Source organism: Aspergillus multicolor, assembly GCF_047715735.1.
Source record: "Aspergillus multicolor strain CBS 133.54 unplaced genomic scaffold BDW74scaffold_2, whole genome shotgun sequence".
NCBI classification, from domain to species: domain Eukaryota; kingdom Fungi; phylum Ascomycota; class Eurotiomycetes; order Eurotiales; family Aspergillaceae; genus Aspergillus; species Aspergillus multicolor.
Window position 1 is genome coordinate 767,043 of NW_027395953.1, and position 21,313 is coordinate 788,355.

Here is a 21,313-nt window from a genome sequence, read left to right on the forward strand (position 1 = left end):
CATCTATCTAGCGTCCTTTCGCTCAGATTCCCAATCCCTCTTCTCTTCTTTCTTCGAGCTGTTTTATCGATATCCGGTATACCGAGCGGAGGCTGAAGCAAACAAGCCATCGTTTACTGTTGTCGGTAAGTCCATCCGTCCCATGATCGACCGTTGTCCCTCCGACCCTCCCCTCTCTCCACGCTAAGCAAAAAAAGTCCACGCGAACTGATCAGGTCCACTGCCCCGACTCTTCACAGCTGGCTTAGGCTCGGCTTGTCTACGATACGTTCTCTCTTCGCCGTGACCCCGTCTCCTGCTTTGCTGGCCACGTCGAGTATTCTCCGTCTTCCTGCGGACTCTAACCGTCGCTGTGCCACCGCTGTTTTTGGACCGGTCGAAGATCGCTTTATCATTTCAAGACAAGGGATATATGTATTGAACGGAGGATAGAGATTTGCATCAGACGGATACCTCCACGGGGTACAGGGAGAGAAAGCCCAACAGCGTACGGTAAACAAAAGACCCGGACAAACAAATAGTTGTTTGTGACGATGCTTGGCTCCGCCTCCTAGTTGAGTGGTTGCAGGAAAAGGAATATGCATGGCTAACTTGTTGTTGAAGCATAGACCGTTACCCTTGTTTTCAAGCCGAGCCCTTTCGAAGCCGTCGAGTTGTCGCATTCCCTTCGAATCTTACCCGCCCTCCTTCGCTCACGTCCGCCGCCACTATATTCGGCTTACTAGCTGCCTCTCGTCAGGTCATGTACAGCAGGAGTAGACACATACCAGGCTACAGTGGCATCCGCTCATTTATAGTCACCGAGACGCCGATCGCTACCGGGTCGGCCACGCAGAATAAATCAAAATGGTCAAGCTAGACGTGCGGAGAGACTACTATGCAGACTTGGGCCTCACGCCCAGTGCAGACGCTGAGGACATTAAGAAGCAGTTCAGGAAATTAGGTGAGGATAATAAAAGAGAAAGGGACGGAGAATGGTAGAGTTGAGCGTGTCTGACGTTGGTTAGCTCTTAAATATCACCCGGACCGAAACCCGGGTAGGGAGGTGGAATCGAATGCGAAGTTCCAGGCAATCCAGGCGGCTCACGAAATCCTGATTGATCCTCATCAGCGGTTAAGATATGACACGGACCGATTGCGAAACGGCTACTATGGACCTTCTAAGCCTAGTCCTGCTCGAAAGGACCCTCATGCGGGCTACTCTGCGGCGAGACCGAATACAAAGGCATCCTTTACTACTGAACGGCCCAAGTCGTTCCATCATGGACCCTCTACAGGTGCGCAGCGTTACGCTAGCTATGCACGGGCTGCGCCGAAGCAGCCCTGGGAGAAGATGCGCGATGAAACGCAAACTCGCGCGGATGCGTATCGTGGATTCCAAGAAATGAAAGGGAATGCTATGCCTGGATGGTCATCGTTCGACCCTCGTGGACGCACCAACCAACCCGGTGCTGCACCAAGGCCGGCCGGTACAACGAACGGCTCATCCGCGAGGCCAAAGTCTGCTTATGAGCATATGTACACCGGCGCTAAACCTGCTGCCGCAGATTTCACGTCTCATGCTCAGTCTGCGAAGAAGAAGCAAGGGTTTGCTCCTAGAGCCGCCGCAGGTGGTGACGAACCCATGGCCGCCAACACAGCGTCGTATAGAAATGCCTCCAGGGCCGAGCGTTTCGGCTTCGCGACGCCTCCAACTGCAAGGAAACCGACTGCTGAATTCACTGGTGCCCAAGAAAATGTGAGCACTCCTGAGTTCGAGAGGACGAGGAGCGCGTATGCTACTACCGGGGGTGAGAGGACATTCTTCTCCAGTTCTATGCTTGGGCGTTCAGACAGTGCCCGGACCTCGCCAAAGAATCCCAACTCACGCCCTCGAACGAATCCGCCGAGTCCGGATCCCAAGCAGAGCGGGCGGCATCGAAGCGCAAGCCCAAGTCTTAGGGCTGATGGAACCCGGAATTATGACTCCACGAGCTCTAGTGATCTCAGCAGTGAGGATGAAGTTACATTCAAGCCCAAATCCAAGGCGGTACCCAAGAGTAAGCTTCGGCAGCAGCAGAAGTTCTCCAACTTCCATAATACCAATGGATGGTTCTCCGGTGCTGGTAAGGCTTTCTATTTCATGCTGCGCAAACTCTCAGTCATGCTAATGTTGACCCAGCGCACGATTCGGACTCTGCCAGCTCAGCGAGAAATAATTCCGACTCCCCGATATTCTCTAAGAAGGCTGATTTCTCATTCGCGAAAGATTTCCCTCAGAATGGTACTTTTAAGAGCAGCAGCCACGATGACCTACGAAAGTCTAGTCGCAGGACCCCATTTGGGAACTCGCCGAGTGCAAATAATCGCGGGCGAGCATCGACAAGAGATAGCTCACAGGGAGCCACCGCAGGCAATACTCCGAAGCGCGAATCGTCCAATTCAGAACCGGCTCCTCCACCACAACCATTTTCGGAGAAAAACTTCTTGGCCAATGACTGGGCGGCGGCGTTTCAGTTCAAGAACCTATCGGATGCCCTACCGACTGCTGATACAACTCAAAGACAGCCAAACTCTCAGCGGACTCGAAGTCCTCGAAAGCAAACTAGAACGGGTACCAGGACACGGCCTCCTCCGCAGCAGCCCAGCGTCGCTACAGAGGCCGAGGAGGCCGAATCGACTGCCAATGGCACCGGCCCGGCACCTGACGGAGAGGCGATGGATCTCGATGATGAGTCCCCGGCGAAGACAGCTGGACCAGCAGCGGCGCTCCAAAAGCCAAATAGTGGCAAGGAGAAAAACCAGCTGTCGACGTCGAAATCACGAACGTCTTCAAAATCAGGGCCTAAGGACGCCGGGGCTGCGAACTTGAACTCTTTGAACTTGAAGAACCTGGGTGGTGTATTCCCCTTTACCTCCACGAATAGCGGTGGCCTCGATGATCTCAAAGATATCTCATCTACACTTCCATTCGAGTCACGGGCCAAGGCACCAAAGACATCAAAGGCCGACACTCACCCTCGAGAATTGGTCTGCCCTAATCCGCCAAAGCGCCCGGATCCTCCGGAACCTATTCCGATAAGCACTGGATCCAAAGAAGTGGCGATTCCGCGCGCAGCGTTGGACCGATACATCGCCGAGATGAACACATACGTTCGCGAATGGGGCGCCTTTGACGGCCGCATGGTTGGCCACTTCCTCTCCCGGCACAAGAGCAATCAAACTGAAATGGCACCCAACTGGCTTGGCGGAATTGGAGACTCAATCCGTCTCGGCTCCGGCGATGAAGACATAGGGGGGAACTCAGATGATGAAAGTGACGGTATTCTTGCAGGCGCCGGTCTCCTTGGTTCCACACCGCGACGGGGCTTCACGTCGTACAAGAACGCACTCATGCAGGATGAGAAGGTCATGAAGCACTGGGAGGTTGCGAGGGAGAGGCATCTGGATTGTATGCTGAAGTTCGGGGAGATGAGGGAGTGGGTGAGGGGTGGAGGGAAGGTACTATAGTTCTCTACTTTGCATTCTGAGAATTTTTGCATGGGATGGCGCTGGGGTTGTGTTAAGGCTATACCTAGGGTTGGATTCGGTTTTTGGTGTATCATATCTTGGTTTTAGACAGGGTCAACTCAATAACATTCACGCAGGCTCTCAAGTCCAGACTTGGAATGAAGGAAGACATCCAGGCCTCAATTTCCCTACCTTAACCTATTGCTGGTCACCTTGTCTCACTGGGACATTGGTCCATTGTAAATATCTCCAGTTAATCATCCAGTATCACCTCAATCTGACGCTACTTAGGTCTATACAGCCCTAGACGAGCCCTACCCCTAAGCCCTACCCAGGCGCCGAAACCGGATGCGGTTCCCAGCAGTGGCGGGGCAGCGATTCGGCCCCCTCCACCCCTCCGTGGGGGACTCCTGGCTCTGGCTCATTGAGTCTGACCAGGCCATTACGTACCGTACATTGTTTTAATCCTGCCAACAAGTAGAATGTGCGCTATTACAGTACCAGTACATGAGTCACGGGCGAGGCGACATGGTATATGTACCGTCATCCGCAATTCCCCTCCGTCCCTTTTTCTGGCTTTTGGTCTTTGACGGTCGCGAAGGTTTCGCTGCTGCTCCAATCACTTTCCAAGTGGTTTTACACTTCAATTCCTCCTTAAATTGCCGGTCAATTGCTGTATGTTCCTATCATTTCGTCATCTGCGTCTTTTTTTTTTACCTACCCGAGGCTCTTTTGTCCGCCTCGTGGGTTCCTGCGCTTGCGTCGCCGGGGTTATCTTTTCTGATTCTGGGCTAACCGCGTCTTTACTTTTCTGCAGAGAACTCGTTCATTCGATTAAGCATAGACTTTTGATATATTTGTTCATTATGGGTGTTACAATTGTTCTCGGAAGCCAGTGGGGCGATGAAGGTGGGTTGGACGTGACTACGTCAAATAGACCTTTCTATATGGGCAAGTGCTGATTGAGAGCAGGAAAGGGAAAAATCACGGATATGCTGTCGCAGGAGGCGACGCTCTGCTGCCGTGCTGCTGGTGGTCACAGTAAGTGTTAATATCGCATACAGTTGCTCTCTATGCGCAGCGCATAGCGTTCTAACTCGAGGCAGATGCCGGCCACACTATTGTCCACGGAAACGTGACCTACGACTTCCACATTCTCCCCTCAGGACTTGTTTCAGACAAGTGCATCAACCTTATCGGTGCCGGAACCGTTGTGCACGTTCCTAGTTTCTTCAAGGAACTTGCGGCGCTTGAGACGAAGGGCCTCAAGGGTGCCGCGGCCCGTGCTTTCATCTCGGATCGTGCCCACGTCTGCTTCGACCTGCACTCTGTTGTTGATGGCCTTGAGGAGAAGGGCCTTGGTGGCAGGAAGGTTGGAACTACTGGTAAGGGAATTGGACCTTGCTACAGTGACAAGGCCTCAAGAAGGGGCGTGCGTGTTGGAGAGATCCTGGACGAGGAGCTCTTTGAGCGGAAACTCAGGACTTTGCACGCTGGGTATACTGCGCGCTTCGGAGAGCTGGACTACAGCGTCGACGAGGAGATTGCACGGTTCAAGGAGTATCGAAAGCTACTCGTCCCGCACATCGTCGACCAACTCGCTTTCTTCAACAAGCACAAGGACTCCCCCAACACTCTGGTCGAAGGCGCCAACGCCCTTCTCCTCGACCTGGACCACGGCACCTACCCCTTCGTGACTTCTTCCTCCACTGGTCTTGGCGGTGCCGTCCAGGCTCTCCACCTCAACCCCACAAGCATCAAGTCCATCATCGGTGTCGTGAAAGCCTACACCACCCGCGTCGGCTCCGGTCCCTTCCCCAGCGAACAACTCAACGCAGACGGCGAGAAGCTGCAAAAGGTTGGCCGGGAATTCGGTGTCACCACCGGCCGCAAGCGCCGCTGCGGCTGGTTCGACCTTGTCCTTCTGCGCTACTCCCAATCCATTAACCACTACACCGCGCTTAACCTCACCAAGCTCGACATTCTCGATGACTTTGACGAGATCAAGGTCGCTGTTGCTTACACCCTCCCCGACGGCACTCGCCTGACGGACACCATCCCCGCCGACGCTGAAGTCCTCAACAAGGTCGACGTCGAGTACATCACCCTGCCCGGCTGGAAGAGCAACACCATGGGTGTGAAGAAGTACGAAGACCTCCCCGAAAACGCTCGCAAGTACATCGAGTACATCGAGCGCGAGCTCGGCGGCGTTCCCGTGAAATGGATCGGAACTGGTCCCGCTCGTGACGACATGATCTGCCGTGAGATCTAGACTACTACTAACATACCCAACCCACCCGATAACCAAAACCTACCTCTCTGTAAATGATCAAGTAAAGGAAAATAACGAAGAACATAACCGGACCAAAAGCGATGGAATAGATTTTTCCCCAGAGAGGAACAGTATGATCTATCTCTTCACCCAGTTAATCTGCTATATGCGATGCTTTTATCTACCTAGATTCTCTGTGAGAGTTCTTTGATTTACGCTTTGAGCCTCGAGTTTCCAATAAACCGTGTACCATTTTCAGTTTCTTTTCTTCATTCCATTGTGTTAGTGGGCTTGCGGTTGTGGTTGTGTTGAAGTAGAACTGCCCTGGATTGGATATTAGATAGACTCATTATGTACTTGATACCTTTCTTCTAGAATTGATCTTGAGACAATTGAGATTTACGACACAGATAACCGAGAGAATAATCAAATTATAACACAGTAGAAGAAGATCCTGTCTAATATACATGAACACATCTGCAACATTGATGGTATGGTCAGTTAAATCCGTATTTAAACACCCTTTCGGAGAAAGTAAGTAGAGTAGGCAAGGCAAGGCAAGACAATACAAAGACACCCGAGTAACGGAGCTCCAGGCGAGTCAAGTCAAGAGACAGGACGAACAAAGCGAAGACGAGAGGTTGAGTTGAGTAGGTTCCTTATAACGCCGCCCAATGCATTTTAAGCTGTAGGTTTTGTCGTCGAGGTGCGTGGGATGATTTTATTTGATTAGGTAGAGCCAGGGGGTGGTGTATGCGATATACAGAGGTGTATACCGGGGATGATTATGGAAGGCTTGCTTCGTTTTTTAGAGCTTTGAGTCTAATTTAGGCCCACTCATCCCGGCGGTTGTCGAGCCACCTGTCGACACCCCGGCGGGGGCCATCGCGCTGGTCACGACGGTCACCGCTGTAGTCACGACCGGAGCGACGGTTCGGGTAGAAGTCGTTGTCACGGACGGGACGGCGGTCCTCGAAGGAGCGGCGGCGGCCGCTGAAGTAGTTGTGACCCCGCTCGCTATCCCGCCTGTTTCTTTGGGATCCCCTTGAATTCCGGACGTTGAAGCCTCCTGCTTCTGAATCGCCGAGGCCTGTCAGCTCAGCCATGCGGCGAGAAATAGGCGGAGCCTCTGAAAGGCCGTAGCCGTGAATGGCGAGGTTGGTGATGGCCTGGCGCAGCTCGCGTCTGTTACGGAAAGTGCCGGCGATGTTGCTCAGTTGGGCGATGCATGTCTCAGACTTGGTTGAACGACTGATTTGGGCAAAACCAGACTTGATCTGTGCAAGCGTTTCGGCGTTTTCGGGGGTGGTTTGCACGTCCTCCGCAGTCAGATTAACGGAGGAGAGTTCGAGAGTGTTGCGGTCGAGCTCAACCGGGATATCGTGGAGCAGTTTCCTAAGCGTGCCCATTTGCTGATCGTGGAGGAAAATCCATCCTTCACCCGTCTTACCGGCGCGAGCCGTTCGGCCAAGACGGTGAATGTAGTCTTCGCGTGTCTTGGGGACACCGATCTGGATGACATGGGTAACATTGGGGAAATCCATACCACGGGCGGTGACGTCGGTGGAGAAGAGGATACCGGATTGGCACTTGCGGAACCAGTTGGCGACTCGTGTTCTCTGAGCCTGCGACAGACGCGAATGGATCTCGCCGAGGAACAGTTTACCAAGAGGATGTCCACTTCTCGGGTCGGCCGGGTCAGTAAGCAACTGATCAATCGCTTCAAACGCAACATTGGTCTCCCTGGTCGAGCCAAAGTAGACAATAGCTTTGAATGAGCCTCGTGGATCGTAATTCTTCTTGAACAACTCCAACAGAGCTGGCATAGCATTCTCAAGACCTTGCAGGACTACCGCCTTTTGTGGAACCGACATGTGCGTGGGGGTTTCATCGTCACGAACACACTTGATGAACTCAAAGTCACGCTTCATACTGTTACGAACCATACCCATGACCTCAGGGGCAACAGTGGCGGAGAACATGAGCGTTTGACGATCGACCTCTGCCGGGTCCGGAAGCCGTTGCTGAATCTCATTGATTTCGGGCCCGAATCCGTCGTCGAGCAAGCGGTCGGCTTCATCCAGGACAAAGGTGTTCAACTTTGGTGCTCTCACGCCGGTAGAGGGATCAGTCAGAAGATCCTTGAGTCGGCCGGGCGTCGCGACCAGGATATGGCAACCCTCCCGTTGAAGTTGGTGCAGCGCGGCGCGCTTCATCGTACCACCAACAGCAATCTGTACTTGCAGACCAGAGTTACCAACCATACGCTTCGCTTCCACTGCGATTTGTTCAGCCAACTCGCGTGTTGGTGAGACAACTATGCATCGAATATCAATAGGGGCAATCCTTCGCCCGTTGCGGTAAGTCGTTTTAAGAAGACTGCGGTCGGTAAGGAGCTTCTCCATAACGGGGATGAGGAAAGCAACGGTCTTTCCGGTACCGGTCTTGGCCTGAGCCAGTCTATATTTCCAGGAGTTAGCTGTTGTTCAGGGAAGAATTGTCTGGAAGGGCAAACTAACACGTCTACGCCCTTGATCGACACAGGGATCGTTCTGCGTTGAACTTCGGTCATAGTCTCCAACTTCATATGATGCGTGAGGTTCTCGACTAGTTTGGCTGGGAGAAGTTTCCTGTCTCCCAACTCCTGAAACCGAGTCAATGGCTCTGCTGGAGCAACATCCTGGGAGCCATTCTCTTCGACAGCGTTCAACTCAGCCGAGAATCGGAATTGTGACGAGTGGAATAGTGACTTGGATGTATATGAAGACCCAGATATTGACGAATAGAGTGATTGTAGGCGTTGGGGAGTTGATCTTGCTGACAACGTCCGGGGATAGGATCGCACAGCATGGCTCACAGCTGAGCGACGAAAGGCACCCAACATGGCTGCGAATATCAAACAAGATACAAAAGTACTTTTTCAAGTTATTGAATGCAAAAAAGCACAGAATAACAGAAAAGCCAAAGGGGAAATAAAAGGTGGCTGATGGCGATGGGGAGAAAAAAACTGGCCCTTATCTCTGGAAAATATCAAAACCGGCAAAAAAGTCGCTGACTGAAAGGCGGAGAGATTGAGACAACCATGATTGGCTGAACAGCCCACTCGGAAGTCGCGATGTTAAATCCATCAGACCATCACTGCTGACCTTAAGCGTCCAATAGCGCTTTATGGAGAAATCTTGAGCATCAATTGATACTGGCCCTGGTCCTTGTTTTTCCATCCAACTTTGCCTGTCGTTGTGCCCGGAGGAGTACCAGGTACGGAGCACGGGAAACAAAATTATGCCTCAGGCAACATAACTTGCATAGGGTAGTCATTCAACCTTCGGGATTGGCACTGAAATTTGCCGGAATCTGTAGGTTGAAATAGTTAGCAGGGGTTTGCCTTTTATTCTTCCTTGCAAACTTCCAACCCGAACCAGCTGATAGTTTAATAGTCAACAATCGCGCCGCTTCTGTGTGGTGTAACTGTCTTGTATCCCATGTCCACAAGCCTTCAGGCTCGAAGCGGTTGATTCAACGGACTTGGACATTTGAAAATACGGCTCCCTGACCCGTGACTGACTGACCTGGCTTCAAAAAAAATGGACAGTTGATCTCACAAGCGTCGGAGCATTCTTGTGAATTGTTTCAAGCGTCTTCTCTCCTTCCAGCAATATCTCCGAGCTCAGATGGAGCCCATCCTCGGCTCTTCGGCCAAGACGAAAGCATTGCCAACGATGGGCCATGCCCTGTTGGTCAATCAGCGCATATCTTGGTTGATGTTGCGCCACAGTGCCGCTTCCGGGTCCAACTCAGGCATAACCACCGACTGAGATCTGCTATGCCTTCTCGAGAACGTTCTCTAAAGTGGAATCATGCTTTATAATCTACAGCCATATTTTGGTTCTGCCCCGCTTCGCTGTCGAGCATGCCTCGGAGCTTTATAAGTCAGTCGACGGTAGGTAGCTATCCTGATATCATTCACTTTTCTCCCTTCTCCCCAATCACATATCATCATGGCCTCCAACAAAGCTCTCATCTTCAAGAAAATCCCCGATGGATACCCTGTCCCTGGCGAACACCTAGGCCTTGAGCCTGCTGCATATGACGCAAACGCCGCTGCCCCTGCAGACGGCGTTTTCCTGCAGTCACTCTACACCAGCTTTGATCCCTACATGCGTGGCCGCATGCGTAGCGCAGAGATCAAGTCCTACGCACCCCCCTTCTACCTCAACCAGCCCATCGAAAGCGCAACCATCGCCAAGATCGTCCGCTCCAACAATGCTTCATACAAGGAAGGTGACCTCGTCATTGGACGCCTGCCAATCCAAGAGTATATCGCCGTGGAGAAGGATGAACTGTCTTCTCGCATTCGTCACCTCGAGAACCCCCTAGGAATTGAAGACATTCGTGTCTTTTTGGGCGCACTGGGCATGCCTGGTCTGACGGCTTACTCGTCACTCTATGAGATTGGACAGCCAAAGAAGGGAGAGACCATTTTTGTTTCTGCTGCCAGTGGTGCCGTTGGCCAGCTTGTTGGCCAGCTTGCCAAGCACGAGGGTCTCAAGGTTATTGGCAGTGTGGGCTCGGACGAGAAGCTCAACTACATCATCAACGACCTTGGCTTTGATGGAGGATTCAACTACAAGAAGGAGAAGCCTGCAGAAGCCTTGGCTCGTCTGGCTCCCAACGGTATCGATATCTACTACGAGAACGTTGGAGGTGAGCATTTGGAAGCTGCACTGGGCGCGATCAACAACTTTGGCCGCGTGGTTGTTTGCGGCATGATCTCGCAGTACAACTCTGCACCATACCCAATCAAGAACATCAGCTATGTGCTCACCAAGCGCCTGACTATGCGTGGATTTATCGTTGGCGATGCTGGCATGGGCGACAAGTACACAAAGGAACACCAGGAGAATGTGCAGCAGTGGATCAAGGATGGTTCGTTCAAGACTCTTATCCACGAGACCGAGGGCATCGACAACGCGGCCGAAGGCCTCGTCGGTATCTTCTACGGAAAGAACTTGGGCAAGGCTGTTCTGAAGTTTTAATGTGATATGATATTCATGACAGCGCACCTTACTTGTTACGAAAAAAAACAATCGTTAGCATTTGAAGAATGATATCAAAACTTAAGCTTTGTATGATAGTTTCGCCAAAAGGACGAGCTGTAGTCTGTGTACTTCGGATTGCTACTAATGATTACAACCATGCAGCCATGTGAACGAAGTTCCCTTCCGGACATAACAGGGCTCGAATGGTTATCCTTATGGCCTGTAACAAGATATATAGGTAACGGAATGCTACCCATGACATGTAGCCACGATCTCCACCCGCAGCCCAGTCGCTGCCTGACGATAGACAGTTGGATAGAGTAGATCATGGTTTAGAGACTTAAGTGAAAAACAAGTAGATTTCGATACCGGCGTCTACCCCCGAGGGTTCAAAAACCCTCTCATACAGGGCAAGGAGATATGGCTAGCACCTAGTAGTATATGACCATGTCTAGTAGGTTTATCAGTGGTGGTAAGCCTGGTTCAATATTTCAGAGTCATAAACTCGATTGCCCAGGGTTATGGCGACGGTTTCTATACAGCAAGTCTCTGGAACTTGGATTTGCCGGGGAGTCGGTTAATTCCGGCTCAGCGGAGATAGAAACTGGCCAATCATGCGCCGTGCTTATGCATCCAAGCCAAACTCCCGAGGCCTTAGCCGGAACGACTTCACGACTTTGAATTGACATCTACAGCTTGTGTTTTTGGTGCGCTGAATTGCAGCTAGAAGCCTTCTTTTCGTTGTTAAGAGCAAAAACATCACCATGGCTTCTCTCATGCGCCAGTCTTGCCTTTCGGCTTTCCGCGCGCCCTTGGCGACCAGGAACGCCGTCGGCGTCTCGCAGGTCGTGGCCTTCCACGCCTCCGCGAAAAAGCAGATTCTGCCTCCTCAGCCTCGTGAGTGGACCAATATACTGCCTTTAGGGTGTGCGGGAGGAGGTCATGGTGTCTTGGCCGGGGCCTGGCGAGATACGGTGTTTGAGATGGATGCTAACAATTCGTTATAGAGACCATCCAGGGAACAAGTACGTTGAACCTCCGCAGCCCATTCGGGATACAGTACACGATCGAGAACTGGAGGAGGTCCTTGATGCGAGAAGGAATGCGCGTATGAGGAGAGGGACGAGATGCGCATGATATCAGACATGCCATTTGCCGGGCTTGAGAAACTAATCAGCTTGCTGCACAGTGAACGACCCAGCCCCCATCCCTAAGCCTCACCCTTCTCACGGTAGCTACCATTGGACTTTCGAGAGGTGCGCTCTGCCTATGCAACATTGCGACGGTCATACAAGAACTTTACTCATATCGCTAATAGACTGGTCTGCGTTGGCTTGATCCCTCTCACTATCGCTCCTTTCGCTGCCGGTTCCCTCAACCCTGTCACGGATGCTGTACTTTGCTCGATGCTTGTCCTGCACTCGCACGTCGGATTCCAGTATGTGTCCGGTCTTCACAATACTTACTGCGCGAAATCTAACGGCTCTATAGGGCTTCTATCATTGACTACTTCCCTACGCGCCGTGTCCCCAAGACCGCTGCGCTCCTGAACTGGCTCCTCCGCGGCTTCACCCTTACCACCGCTGTCGGTCTGTACGAGCTCGAGACGAACGATGTCGGCCTGACGGAGACCATCAAGCGGGTCTGGAAGGCATGAGCCTGGCATATTTGATTTCCTTTTTTTTTACCCGTTTCTATTTTCCCCATTTATAGCAGACTTGTTTTCTTTTTACGTTAGGCGTCTGCCTCTGTATATTTGCTTTTATCAGTAGGCCAACTCGGGATAGACCTGGATCTACTGATGCTAAAATGTGACTGTTCCGAATAGCTCTTTCATAAACAACCCTCCGGGTATCTCCAAGGGCCAGTTCGCGCCGTTTATAACCGAGCGATTTTATTCCTCGTCCTCTTCATCCTCCGCATCAGACCCGAGTCGCTCATCGTCGTCTGCCCTAACCAAGACCTTCCTGATTACCTTCAACGTAGTTTTCAAGGGCAGCCCAATGACGTTATCGGCACTCCCTTCGATCCCTTCGACCAAGATACTTCCCAGCCCTTGCATCCCGTAGCCTCCAGCTTTATCGACGCCCTCTCTCGTCCGCACATACGCTAGAATGACCTCGTCTGTAACGTCTGGATCAAACCTCACCTCCGTCTCCTCGATCGCCGTCTCCATCGCGTACCCAGGATCCCGCGCACTACTCAGCGGCGCCATGGCCACGATCGCCGTAAAGACCTTATGAACCCTCGCATCCCTTAGACTCTTGAGCATGGCGATATGGTGCGCCTCCGAGCGTGGCTTCTCCAGGATCGCACCGGACACCGGCTCCACTACGATCGTGTCTGCGGCCAGGATGAGCGCCGGCTCGCCCTTCTCTTCATTCACAATCTCGCGAGCGTACACATCCTGGGCCTTCTGGGTGGCCGTCGCCATAACATATTCTATTGGCTGCGTGTGCGGGAAGTCCTCCGCAAAATCAGACGGGATTATTTCGATGTGGGGGAGACCCAGGAAGGCGATTATCTGGCGGCGCCGAGGAGACTGCGAGGCGAGGATCACGCGCTTCGTTCGGAGGGTCTGGAGGAAGGGCAGGGCGAAAGGAGGAGGCGGCGGTAGACGCTTTGGTGCTTGTTGCGCTGTTTCGTAGGAGGGTGGGAGGTCGGAGGAGAACCCGGAGAGGAGGGGCTCTTTTTTGTCGGTCATCTTGAGGCCAAATCTGATTTTCCTTGCGGGATTTGAGATTGGGAGGAATGAGCGAGGTCGGGGGTAATTGGTTTGTCGTAGAAAGTTGACGTGGGGTAGAAAGTTGCCCGGTTCCTAGATCTACTCCGTAATGTACTCGTTTACCTAGGTAGATAATTGGCGGTGAAGCTTGGCACGTACTCCATATATACAGTAGTATGTTGCGTTAGGACAGGAATATCCTCCGTGACTGAATTGAAATGCGCAGTGGATGGGCTAGGCTATTTGCGAAGCGGCTGTAGCACTCGATGATGGTTCAGGGTAATTTGGTACTATAGGACTCGGGGGTGACATGTGCTACATGGCAATGTGCTCTATCGGTGTACGGAGTACTTTTGCATAGATTGATAAGACCCAGCCAGACACTTTAGCCTACGGTCACACAAGTTCATATAAGTGATCGCTAGAGAATTGGATATTGTTGGTGGTATCTCAAAAAGAACAGCAGCGTGCACATTTGATCTGATCACATAAGTTAAGATCTTCGGCGTGCCCAAACGCTAAAGCATTACAAAGTAGCTCTTGAGAAACCAATCCTCGTCGAGTGTACGCGAGAGACAGCCTTCTGTAGTATGTAAATCAAAGAGAAATACTGCGGCGGAGGATATGTGTCTTCTGGCAACCTGCCTACTCCGGCACAGGTAGGACGCAAGGCCCTCCGGCTGTATTCGACAATGATGTAAGCCGCATTACACCGCGTATGCAGCACCTCGTGGTATCAAGAGTTATATGTGTCGTTATTCGTGAAAGGTTGAGGAAGATGCAAAGCATGACCTGAACGCCGAGGGGCCTCGGTACCCATGTGCGAAGAGGAAAAGTGACCTATGATCGCAAATTTTCGGGAATGTTGCCCCCTCTGCGCTCGATCTCTGCGATGAGCTTCTTCCGCTCCTCAATCTGCTCGTGGATGAAGTCGACGGTCTTCTTCAGAACGATGCTCTCGCTCCGCCCTTGGCCCTCAAGTCCTGGAACGAGCTCTGTAAGTCGGTCAAATCCCTCGCGTATCGCTGCGCGTCGCTTCTGCTCCGAGGCAATATGGTTGTTCTTCTTTTCCTGCTCCGTTAATCGAGGCTTGTCCCTCTCGCTGGTGTTTCCCTGCCGGGACGAGTTGGTGGGTGTGGATGAAGAGCGGTCGTGTCGGTCCTCTGCGTTTGCGGACGCACTGGCTGCGATGGGAGAATATGATGGCTCGGAAGAGCTTGTGAGGATGGGAGGAAGTTGCGCGGATGGCATGTTGCAGGCCTGGGCTTTCTCAGAGACCCAGGGGTTGGAGCGAGTGTAGCAAAAGAGGGGCGGGTTTGGCTCTCATGTGACGGTAAGTGTGACCGGCAAAGACACAGCGACAGTAGAGATAGGACGCGGAGAGCTGGATACTTATATATGAGTAGAGGTAGAGGGTAGTCACGGAGGGTTAAAGGAGTGGATGGAGAAGAAGTCGGAGGCAGAGAGTTTTGTAAACTCTGGGTAGGTGAAGTAAACTTGGTGTCGAGACAGGAACCGCGACATCGCAAATCCTCAAGATTAGACCCCTTTAGCGTGCGGAGAAGTCTCGACTCGTGGCCCAAGACTCGAATTCAGAGTCACGATTTATCCACTGCGATCTTTTCCTGAAGCCGGCCTATTGGTCACTGAACGGCCAATAATTCAGTCAGCTTCCAGTAAGCCAGCGGGATGATCGCGAAGATTCAAGAAGTGTCCTAAGCTTCGGCCTCGCCATCAACTGGCTAGTAGAGCAGTTGTCCTGCACATCATTGAGGAAATATTGTTTGCTTTTTCTCTGGGTTGTCTGATCATTTGACGATCGTGACATTCTATATCCTTCCACGGGTTGATACTTGATAATGGCATACCAATGGCCCTTTGTGCTAAATACCGTGGGCCTATGACCTCATCTCCGCATGCCATCGTCCTGGCTAGAAAAAGCTAACTCTTTTTGATGTAAGGAGCGCACAGCTTCCCCTCATCAACAACATGGACCAGCAAGAATCTTTGCGTGGCTCTTGCATGTGTGGACGAAACCAATATCTGATCCGAATCCCTGACGATGTGACTGACCACGCCCAAGTCTACTTTGATGCCGGCCGAGACAATCGTACGTCGATGCCTGCAGTTGTGAGGCCGTCGCATTAACTCCATTGTAACAGGCAAATCATATGGCGCACCACTTACCGCATGGCTCCGAGTCCCTCTGAACTGGTATGAATCCCATACCCAGTCTTTCTTCCCGGACGAAACGCATGGTACCATCCGCCGCATCTTCTCTCCGCACCATGCGCCGCACACGCAGAGGGTGTTTTGCGGCTTCTGTGGATCGCCGCTCACCTACTGGAGTGAACATCCGCGCGAGGAGGCTGACTATATGTCCGTGACAATTGGAAGCCTGTACGGTGATGACCAGCGGATATTAGAGGACTTGCATCTTCTTCCGCGGTGGGAGAAGCCAGAACCGCCTCACTCTTCTGAGTTTGCTAGGCAGGTATCAGCTACTTCAGCTCCGAACGCTTCATGCAATTCTTCGCCACCCGCCATTGTGTCGCCTGATGCTTCTGCTCCAGGGCTGGCTACAACTTATAGGCATGGGACTACCGACGGTATCCCCTGGTTTGAGGAAATGATTGAAGGCAGTGGGTTAGGCCGTGTGATGAAGACAAGGCGCGGCGCCGGGGTAAGCGACGACCAATCAACTACTATAGAATGGGAAATCAGCGAATGGACAAGGACGGGGCCGGAAGCTCAAAGCTCGTCAAATCAAGCTGTCGGAAAAAGGAAACGCGGGGAGCTTACTGATGTAAGGGACACCTAAATCTTCAGGTGCTACCTAAGGTGGCTCTGTTGTGGTCAATTTGATGAGCTCTCCATCTGACCTGGTACACTCCAACTCAACCCTATACCTGGGGCAAGTTCGCAGCATAGGTGAATGAAAGCGGTTCCGAGATCTAGATGGTCTTCCTTGGAAGCTGTAAGCCCTTTCGGAGGATGAATGGGGAATAAAGAGCTAAAGTATTGATATCATATAGTTCTACATGGTGAAGGTGTATTTTCATCCAGTTTGCCTGCCCGGGGTGCAGGTGCCCTGCCTGTCACAGTATGGTTTCCTAAAAGAGTATCGCTTCACACGGGAGCGCTAGACCTATGTACACACATGAGAGCTCACATTCTCTCATTCTCATCTTACAGCAAAAAGGGACAGAGCTATTCCATCTGGTTTGTCTCAAACGCCTCATTCATACTTCTGTTCCCTCATCTACAGCTTCTTTATCTCGTGCACCAAACAATCCTTCTACATCATGGCTTCTAGCTATCACTGGAAAAATGCGAATAAACAAGGCGATATGAGCCCATCCGTGTCAAGAACATGTCGCAGCAAGTCAATCTCATCTGGACTAACTCCAAAATAGCTGATATTTACCTCCAAGCCCACGATGTCCCTTGAATCTATGCACATCGGTAACATCACGTCCATCTCAACCAAGGACAGTAGAGATGCCTCTGCCCTCTGGCAGAAGATGCAGAGTTACTTATGAGTCTGCTTGTGACTCTAAAATTATACTGGGACCACTGTCAAGGCATTTGAGTCTCAATTCGAGAGCGCCTCATGGGCAGAAGGCTCCCTTTCAAGAACAACACTATTCTCCGAGCGCGCAGTATACCTTGTCATGCCAGCTCCACTCCAAGAACATTCAACAACAGCCCCGCGATTGCCAGAGTAATGAGAGTCTAGCCGTCCTCGGGATGTCCACTGCTTGATGCTGGTTGCTTAGACCAAGACATGCCGCGTGTCTACCTTCGCTTACAGCCAGAGTATGCTGAATTGAAAGTCTGCATGAACACGGTACATATTTGGTTCCGGCTGTACCGACACCTCAAGGAAGGGATGAAGGTGTATAAAACACCATATATAGGGGCTCTGGAAGCAATGGGTTCGTCAAGTTGACCACGTGCCAGCGGAATGATATTTTTTTGGTCATCCAGGGAAGTACAGTCACTGTCTCGAAGCGATACACAGATACTAGGGGCATGGTATAATTGTCCAGGTTAGTGAGTACTGCTACACATGAGGCTTTCATTATACAAGCAGATACTCATTAAGCACAACTTCAGGCCATAGTCCAACACCTCTGCATATGCTTTAATGCATGTATGCTTTACAGAGAGGCTCTATCTCTGGTACTGCCCCAGCAAGCCATGGGGAGCAGAGAAATCGGAGTGACAAGTGAAAAAAAAAAGGGATAAACCATGCTTGTTTGGTCTATGCCGACTAAGCAATTTGCTTACAATGCAGCACACCAATTCACTTTTAGACGGCGACATTGAACACAAATCGCAAACACTTATTCCTAGCAACACTTTCCACAAATCATCCCCTTCCCATCTTTCCCTCACACCTTTCTCCTTACCATTCCACCTTATGACTAGTCTGAGAGTCATACACCAGAAGACCATTCTCTGGCCCCCAAGAAACTTACATGCACCTTCACCTCAAACATCACCTTCAGCAAGATTTCCGAGGCATTGGGCTCCTCCGAAGAGCATTCTGCTGCCGACATGCAACTAACCGTCAACGGTGAAAGCAATGGGGAGCATATTGATGTCCTCTACGACTCTGAAAAAGGTAATTGCCTGTTCCTAGGTACCCAGTCAGAACTGCATTGTATGCTCAAGTTCAGGACTGAAGTGCTGATACTCCTGGAACACGTTGCAGTGCAGCCTAGCCAGCACTTCAAAACAACCACATTGTCTGGCTGTTCAAGCAAGCCGAATCTCATGTCCATCAACCATGCTGATCAGGCCCAAGCCGGTATGTCTCTTCGTCATCAACATCCTTGATATGTTTAGCTAACACTCGCGAAGATTTGCTACAGGACAGCAACCCGTCGCCGGGAACCGAAACTCACGACAGCCCAGGCACTCACCAAACTTCGCCAGCAGACGACAAAGAACACTGCACAGGTTCTCGTATCCCTCGAATCGCCAGTCTCAAGACAGCTGCCAATACCTCTGCTAGTAAAGGCACCCGAGTCGGCAGCTCAATCCCCATTCCCATCCAAAGACGCAGCGCCGAACACCCAGGTGCGGCGCTACAGGCAAGGCAAAGTGAGCCTTGTCTTACTAGCGCTCGTGTTGTCGACAAGCCTCGTGGTCCTCGTCCCAGGCCTACGGCGGAGCAGACCACACTTTCGATCCCCGAGTCAACCCATGACACGGAACCAGCATCTGCATTGACACCCCTTTCTGCAACTTCTTCATCTGGAAGCAGCTGGGATTTCAAAGATATTGGTGATCCTGACAGACCGGAGAATGTCTTTACCGGAGAATATCGCACCCGTACCTTGGGAACCTCAGGCCATCGTCCCCCAGGGCTTACCCTGAAGATTGCTTCATCCGCCGAAGACATAATCATGGGAAGAGTTTCCGGTCCATCGTCAAGCAATACCAATACCAATACTGAGCGGTCCACTCCTTCTCTGATGAAACGCTTGGGCAAACTCGCGCCCAGCACCCCGAAAAGTACCAACAGTCTTGTAGTAACAACTCCTGGATCGAGGGACACAGCAGGGTCGAAAGGCAGCGGTGGTAACAGCCAAGGGAGTACTCCAACAACGCGGAATTTCTGTCGCCCTCAACTCTCTCTCGACAACATTCCAAGAAGGGACATCAGTGCTAAAGAGCTGTCTCTTTCACGGAAGCCCATCAATAGGCCCAGCCTCATTAACCTCTTCTCTCCGAGCTCGAAGAGTTTGCGTTCTGAGGAAGAACCCAATGTGCCCAAAATACCAGAACGGTATTTCAACCATGTAGAGAGCGAAACGCGCCAAGTTTCCAGCAAATCAGCTGCGCCAGAGACTCCAGCTGGGGCTGAATCTGATTACAGGGACTATCTGTCTAACTCTCCACCAGAGGACGCTTCAATTCCTGAGACTGTGATTAGAGTTGGCCCAAGCCCGCATCCGCCCCGGGTATCCTCTCTCCAGGCTTCATCGTACGTCTCTAATGTTTCTGGTCCGCAACACAGCTCTCCAGTCACTACCGCAGGGCGCTTGAACGTACCCACAAATCTCGGAAGGAACGTCAAATTCAACGCGATTGCGCCTTTCGCTTCGGGCAATGAATCAGTCTGCCACGGCCCTGGCACGTCCAGACTTACAGAATCGAAAAGCAACCATCACCTCGAAAGGTTCCGCAATATCTTCAGATCCCGAAGCGGTGCTGCTGATAAGGAGCGCATCAGGAAGGAAGATATTCAGGCGCCAATTCCTTTGATCGAAAACCGAACTCCGGACACAGAGAGAAATACGGCTAAGAGCCAGCTCCTTCGTAACGATTACGAGAGAAGCCCAAAGTCGAAGCCAAAACACACCCGGCTCTCAGATGGTGTGAGCTGGAATAAGAGTTCTCGGAACCCTAGAAACGTGGAGTCGCCAACGACACCAACCCCCACAGTTCCTCATCTCCTGGCGCCACCTATCCGGGAGCAAGAGGGAAATATCCCGTCATTCGCGTCACATACCACGTCTACACGCACCAAAGCCAGCCCTGTGCAGAAGGGACAGCCATCGGTCACTCCGGATCCCCATGCTCGCAAGCCACTCGTACGGACTGCCTCAACCGGCAGTCCCCATCGGATAGCTCAAGGGTCCGGGCGTGTCATAAATAACATACTGCTGCGTTCTGCCCAGAAGAAGTCAAACCGATCTCCTACGCCCAGGCCCGTCAAGGCGGGAGCAGGTTCATATGTGTCAGCTCGATCTACACAACCCAAAAATCTGGACGCTTTTCACGACTGCTTGGACATTCTTTGCAATAGAATTGGAGAGGCATTCAGCCGGTCGGAAAGGGACACCCATTTTCGTGTAAGTCCTTGGTTTCATCATCCACGTGCGTTGTCACTAACAACTTCCTTTAGCTTGCCCTTGGATTACAGCAGCAGCTCGGTAATTATCAGAGCATAGAAAAGGCAGCTTTGGAAGCTGAATCTTTGGCACAGAAGAAGCTCTTCGAGAAGCAGGTCGCTGAACAGTCTCTTCACACTATTCTTGCTGAAGTACAGGCTCATATTGAGATGGACTAGACTAGGGTTTCCCTTCTTCAAGGGATCACTTACTGAGCCAGTACGTTGTCACCTTCGTTTTACAATCTGGGCGACATCCCGCTCTATTGTTTTGAGTACTTTCCTCTCGTTTTCCACGTCTATCTAGCTTTGTCTTTATTCGCAACAACCCGCCCAGAACAACAAAAAGAAAGAGAGAAAAAAACAAAAACAAAACAAAACAAAACACAAATAACGGTTGAAAAGATAAAAGAGAAGATCTCAACAATCGCCACTGCGCTTTCGCTAGCCCGCATGTTCAATCTTGTGGAACTGTCGCCGTACCTCTTTGCCTGGGCTATTCGCTTCGGTCATCTGGCATATATCTACGACTAGCTGAACGGTTAGCTACAGAATTAATGGTCACCAAGGGGCTATGACGGCGGTAATTAGTATCGACTGGTATTGGAACGGGTCTGAGACATGTTTTCCTTTCGTCCTTTGCGACTTGTTTGCTGTTTCTTCCTATGGTGAAATAAGAAAAATCAAGACGAACAAGAAAAATAATAAGAGCTTGTAAGTAAGTAGCATAAATTAACAAATATGTTCTTAAGCTCAATCTGTCATCTGGACCAGTGTCAAAATCGAAAGTTAAGTCCCTATAAGCCCCCACGAAACATGTACAGCTTAGATAGAGCGAGAACGCGCCTTCCACGTATGTTTGTGTAGAGAACATTGATGAG

General features: G+C 51.4%; 9 protein-coding genes across 9 annotated transcripts; 6 read left to right on the forward strand and 3 right to left on the reverse strand.

Annotated features, from left to right (window-relative positions):
- Positions 1-422: 422 nt before the first annotated feature.
- On the forward strand, positions 423-3,633 carry BDW74DRAFT_45007 (DnaJ domain protein). The gene is made up of 4 exons (XM_073732827.1): positions 423-487; positions 604-943; positions 1,008-2,105; positions 2,162-3,633. Exons 2-4 carry the CDS (start codon positions 847-849, stop codon positions 3,487-3,489), a joined length of 2,523 nt encoding a protein of 840 aa, XP_073588588.1. The 5' UTR covers positions 423-487; positions 604-846; the 3' UTR covers positions 3,490-3,633.
- Positions 3,634-4,074: 441 nt separating this feature from the next.
- On the forward strand, positions 4,075-6,226 carry adB (adenylosuccinate synthase ADE12). Its single transcript, XM_073722934.1, has 4 exons — positions 4,075-4,164; positions 4,307-4,398; positions 4,462-4,530; positions 4,596-6,226. Exons 2-4 carry the CDS (start codon positions 4,356-4,358, stop codon positions 5,759-5,761), a joined length of 1,278 nt encoding a protein of 425 aa, XP_073588589.1. The 5' UTR covers positions 4,075-4,164; positions 4,307-4,355; the 3' UTR covers positions 5,762-6,226.
- Positions 6,173-8,740, reverse strand: BDW74DRAFT_143903 (uncharacterized protein). The gene is made up of 2 exons (XM_073722935.1): positions 8,281-8,740; positions 6,173-8,221 (listed from the first exon to the last, which is right to left on the reverse strand). The coding sequence occupies exons 1-2, from the start codon at positions 8,643-8,645 to the stop codon at positions 6,589-6,591; spliced, it is 1,998 nt and encodes a 665-aa protein (XP_073588590.1). The 5' UTR covers positions 8,646-8,740; the 3' UTR covers positions 6,173-6,588.
- A 705-nt stretch (positions 8,741-9,445) lies between these two features.
- On the forward strand, positions 9,446-10,834 carry BDW74DRAFT_45038 (MDR family NADP-dependent oxidoreductase). The gene has a single exon (XM_073732831.1). The coding sequence runs from the start codon at positions 9,760-9,762 to the stop codon at positions 10,795-10,797; it is 1,038 nt and encodes a 345-aa protein (XP_073588591.1). The 5' UTR covers positions 9,446-9,759; the 3' UTR covers positions 10,798-10,834.
- Positions 10,835-11,495: 661 nt separating this feature from the next.
- Positions 11,496-12,580, forward strand: BDW74DRAFT_45041 (CybS family protein). Its single transcript, XM_073732832.1, has 5 exons — positions 11,496-11,697; positions 11,808-11,825; positions 11,990-12,056; positions 12,119-12,238; positions 12,292-12,580. The coding sequence occupies exons 1-5, from the start codon at positions 11,565-11,567 to the stop codon at positions 12,455-12,457; spliced, it is 504 nt and encodes a 167-aa protein (XP_073588592.1). The 5' UTR covers positions 11,496-11,564; the 3' UTR covers positions 12,458-12,580.
- On the reverse strand, positions 12,523-13,611 carry BDW74DRAFT_45049 (nucleotide diphosphatase). The gene has a single exon (XM_073732833.1). It carries the CDS (start codon positions 13,502-13,504, stop codon positions 12,695-12,697), a length of 810 nt encoding a protein of 269 aa, XP_073588593.1. The 5' UTR covers positions 13,505-13,611; the 3' UTR covers positions 12,523-12,694.
- A 233-nt stretch (positions 13,612-13,844) lies between these two features.
- BDW74DRAFT_143910 (uncharacterized protein) lies at positions 13,845-15,279 on the reverse strand. Its single transcript, XM_073722936.1, has one exon. It carries the CDS (start codon positions 14,774-14,776, stop codon positions 14,366-14,368), a length of 411 nt encoding a protein of 136 aa, XP_073588594.1. The 5' UTR covers positions 14,777-15,279; the 3' UTR covers positions 13,845-14,365.
- On the forward strand, positions 15,266-16,694 carry BDW74DRAFT_143914 (uncharacterized protein). The gene is made up of 2 exons (XM_073722937.1): positions 15,266-15,635; positions 15,688-16,694. Exons 1-2 carry the CDS (start codon positions 15,515-15,517, stop codon positions 16,344-16,346), a joined length of 780 nt encoding a protein of 259 aa, XP_073588595.1. The 5' UTR covers positions 15,266-15,514; the 3' UTR covers positions 16,347-16,694.
- A 2,031-nt stretch (positions 16,695-18,725) lies between these two features.
- Positions 18,726-21,099, forward strand: BDW74DRAFT_143919 (uncharacterized protein). Its single transcript, XM_073722938.1, has 2 exons — positions 18,726-20,394; positions 20,448-21,099. Exons 1-2 carry the CDS (start codon positions 18,943-18,945, stop codon positions 20,610-20,612), a joined length of 1,617 nt encoding a protein of 538 aa, XP_073588596.1. The 5' UTR covers positions 18,726-18,942; the 3' UTR covers positions 20,613-21,099.
- Positions 21,100-21,313: the final 214 nt, after the last annotated feature.

What these genes read in the sequence shown, in the direction of transcription:
- BDW74DRAFT_143910 (XM_073722936.1), bottom strand. Translation starts at nt 14,776, where the DNA reads ATGCCATCCGCGCAACTTCCTCCCATCCTCACAAGCTCTTCCGAGCCA.
- BDW74DRAFT_45038 (XM_073732831.1), top strand. Translation starts at nt 9,760, where the DNA reads ATGGCCTCCAACAAAGCTCTCATCTTCAAGAAAATCCCCGATGGATAC.
- BDW74DRAFT_45049 (XM_073732833.1), bottom strand. Translation starts at nt 13,504, where the DNA reads ATGACCGACAAAAAAGAGCCCCTCCTCTCCGGGTTCTCCTCCGACCTC.
- BDW74DRAFT_143903 (XM_073722935.1), bottom strand. Translation starts at nt 8,645, where the DNA reads ATGTTGGGTGCCTTTCGTCGCTCAGCTGTGAGCCATGCTGTGCGATCC. An exon ending in TCGATCAAGGGCGTAGACGT is followed by an intron (nt 8,222 to 8,280) that starts GTTAGTTTGCCC and finishes CTGGAAATATAG; the next exon opens with ACTGGCTCAGGCCAAGACCG.
- BDW74DRAFT_143919 (XM_073722938.1), top strand. Translation starts at nt 18,943, where the DNA reads ATGGGAAGAGTTTCCGGTCCATCGTCAAGCAATACCAATACCAATACT. An exon ending in AAAGGGACACCCATTTTCGT is followed by an intron (nt 20,395 to 20,447) that starts GTAAGTCCTTGG and finishes AACTTCCTTTAG; the next exon opens with CTTGCCCTTGGATTACAGCA.
- BDW74DRAFT_45007 (XM_073732827.1), top strand. Translation starts at nt 847, where the DNA reads ATGGTCAAGCTAGACGTGCGGAGAGACTACTATGCAGACTTGGGCCTC. An exon ending in GAAGCAGTTCAGGAAATTAG is followed by an intron (nt 944 to 1,007) that starts GTGAGGATAATA and finishes GACGTTGGTTAG; the next exon opens with CTCTTAAATATCACCCGGAC. An exon ending in TGGATGGTTCTCCGGTGCTG is followed by an intron (nt 2,106 to 2,161) that starts GTAAGGCTTTCT and finishes ATGTTGACCCAG; the next exon opens with CGCACGATTCGGACTCTGCC.
- BDW74DRAFT_143914 (XM_073722937.1), top strand. Translation starts at nt 15,515, where the DNA reads ATGGACCAGCAAGAATCTTTGCGTGGCTCTTGCATGTGTGGACGAAAC. An exon ending in TGATGCCGGCCGAGACAATC is followed by an intron (nt 15,636 to 15,687) that starts GTACGTCGATGC and finishes CCATTGTAACAG; the next exon opens with GCAAATCATATGGCGCACCA.
- BDW74DRAFT_45041 (XM_073732832.1), top strand. Translation starts at nt 11,565, where the DNA reads ATGGCTTCTCTCATGCGCCAGTCTTGCCTTTCGGCTTTCCGCGCGCCC. An exon ending in TACCATTGGACTTTCGAGAG is followed by an intron (nt 12,057 to 12,118) that starts GTGCGCTCTGCC and finishes TATCGCTAATAG; the next exon opens with ACTGGTCTGCGTTGGCTTGA. An exon ending in CACTCGCACGTCGGATTCCA is followed by an intron (nt 12,239 to 12,291) that starts GTATGTGTCCGG and finishes ACGGCTCTATAG; the next exon opens with GGCTTCTATCATTGACTACT.
- adB (XM_073722934.1), top strand. Translation starts at nt 4,356, where the DNA reads ATGGGTGTTACAATTGTTCTCGGAAGCCAGTGGGGCGATGAAG. An exon ending in AAGCCAGTGGGGCGATGAAG is followed by an intron (nt 4,399 to 4,461) that starts GTGGGTTGGACG and finishes GATTGAGAGCAG; the next exon opens with GAAAGGGAAAAATCACGGAT. An exon ending in CCGTGCTGCTGGTGGTCACA is followed by an intron (nt 4,531 to 4,595) that starts GTAAGTGTTAAT and finishes AACTCGAGGCAG; the next exon opens with ATGCCGGCCACACTATTGTC.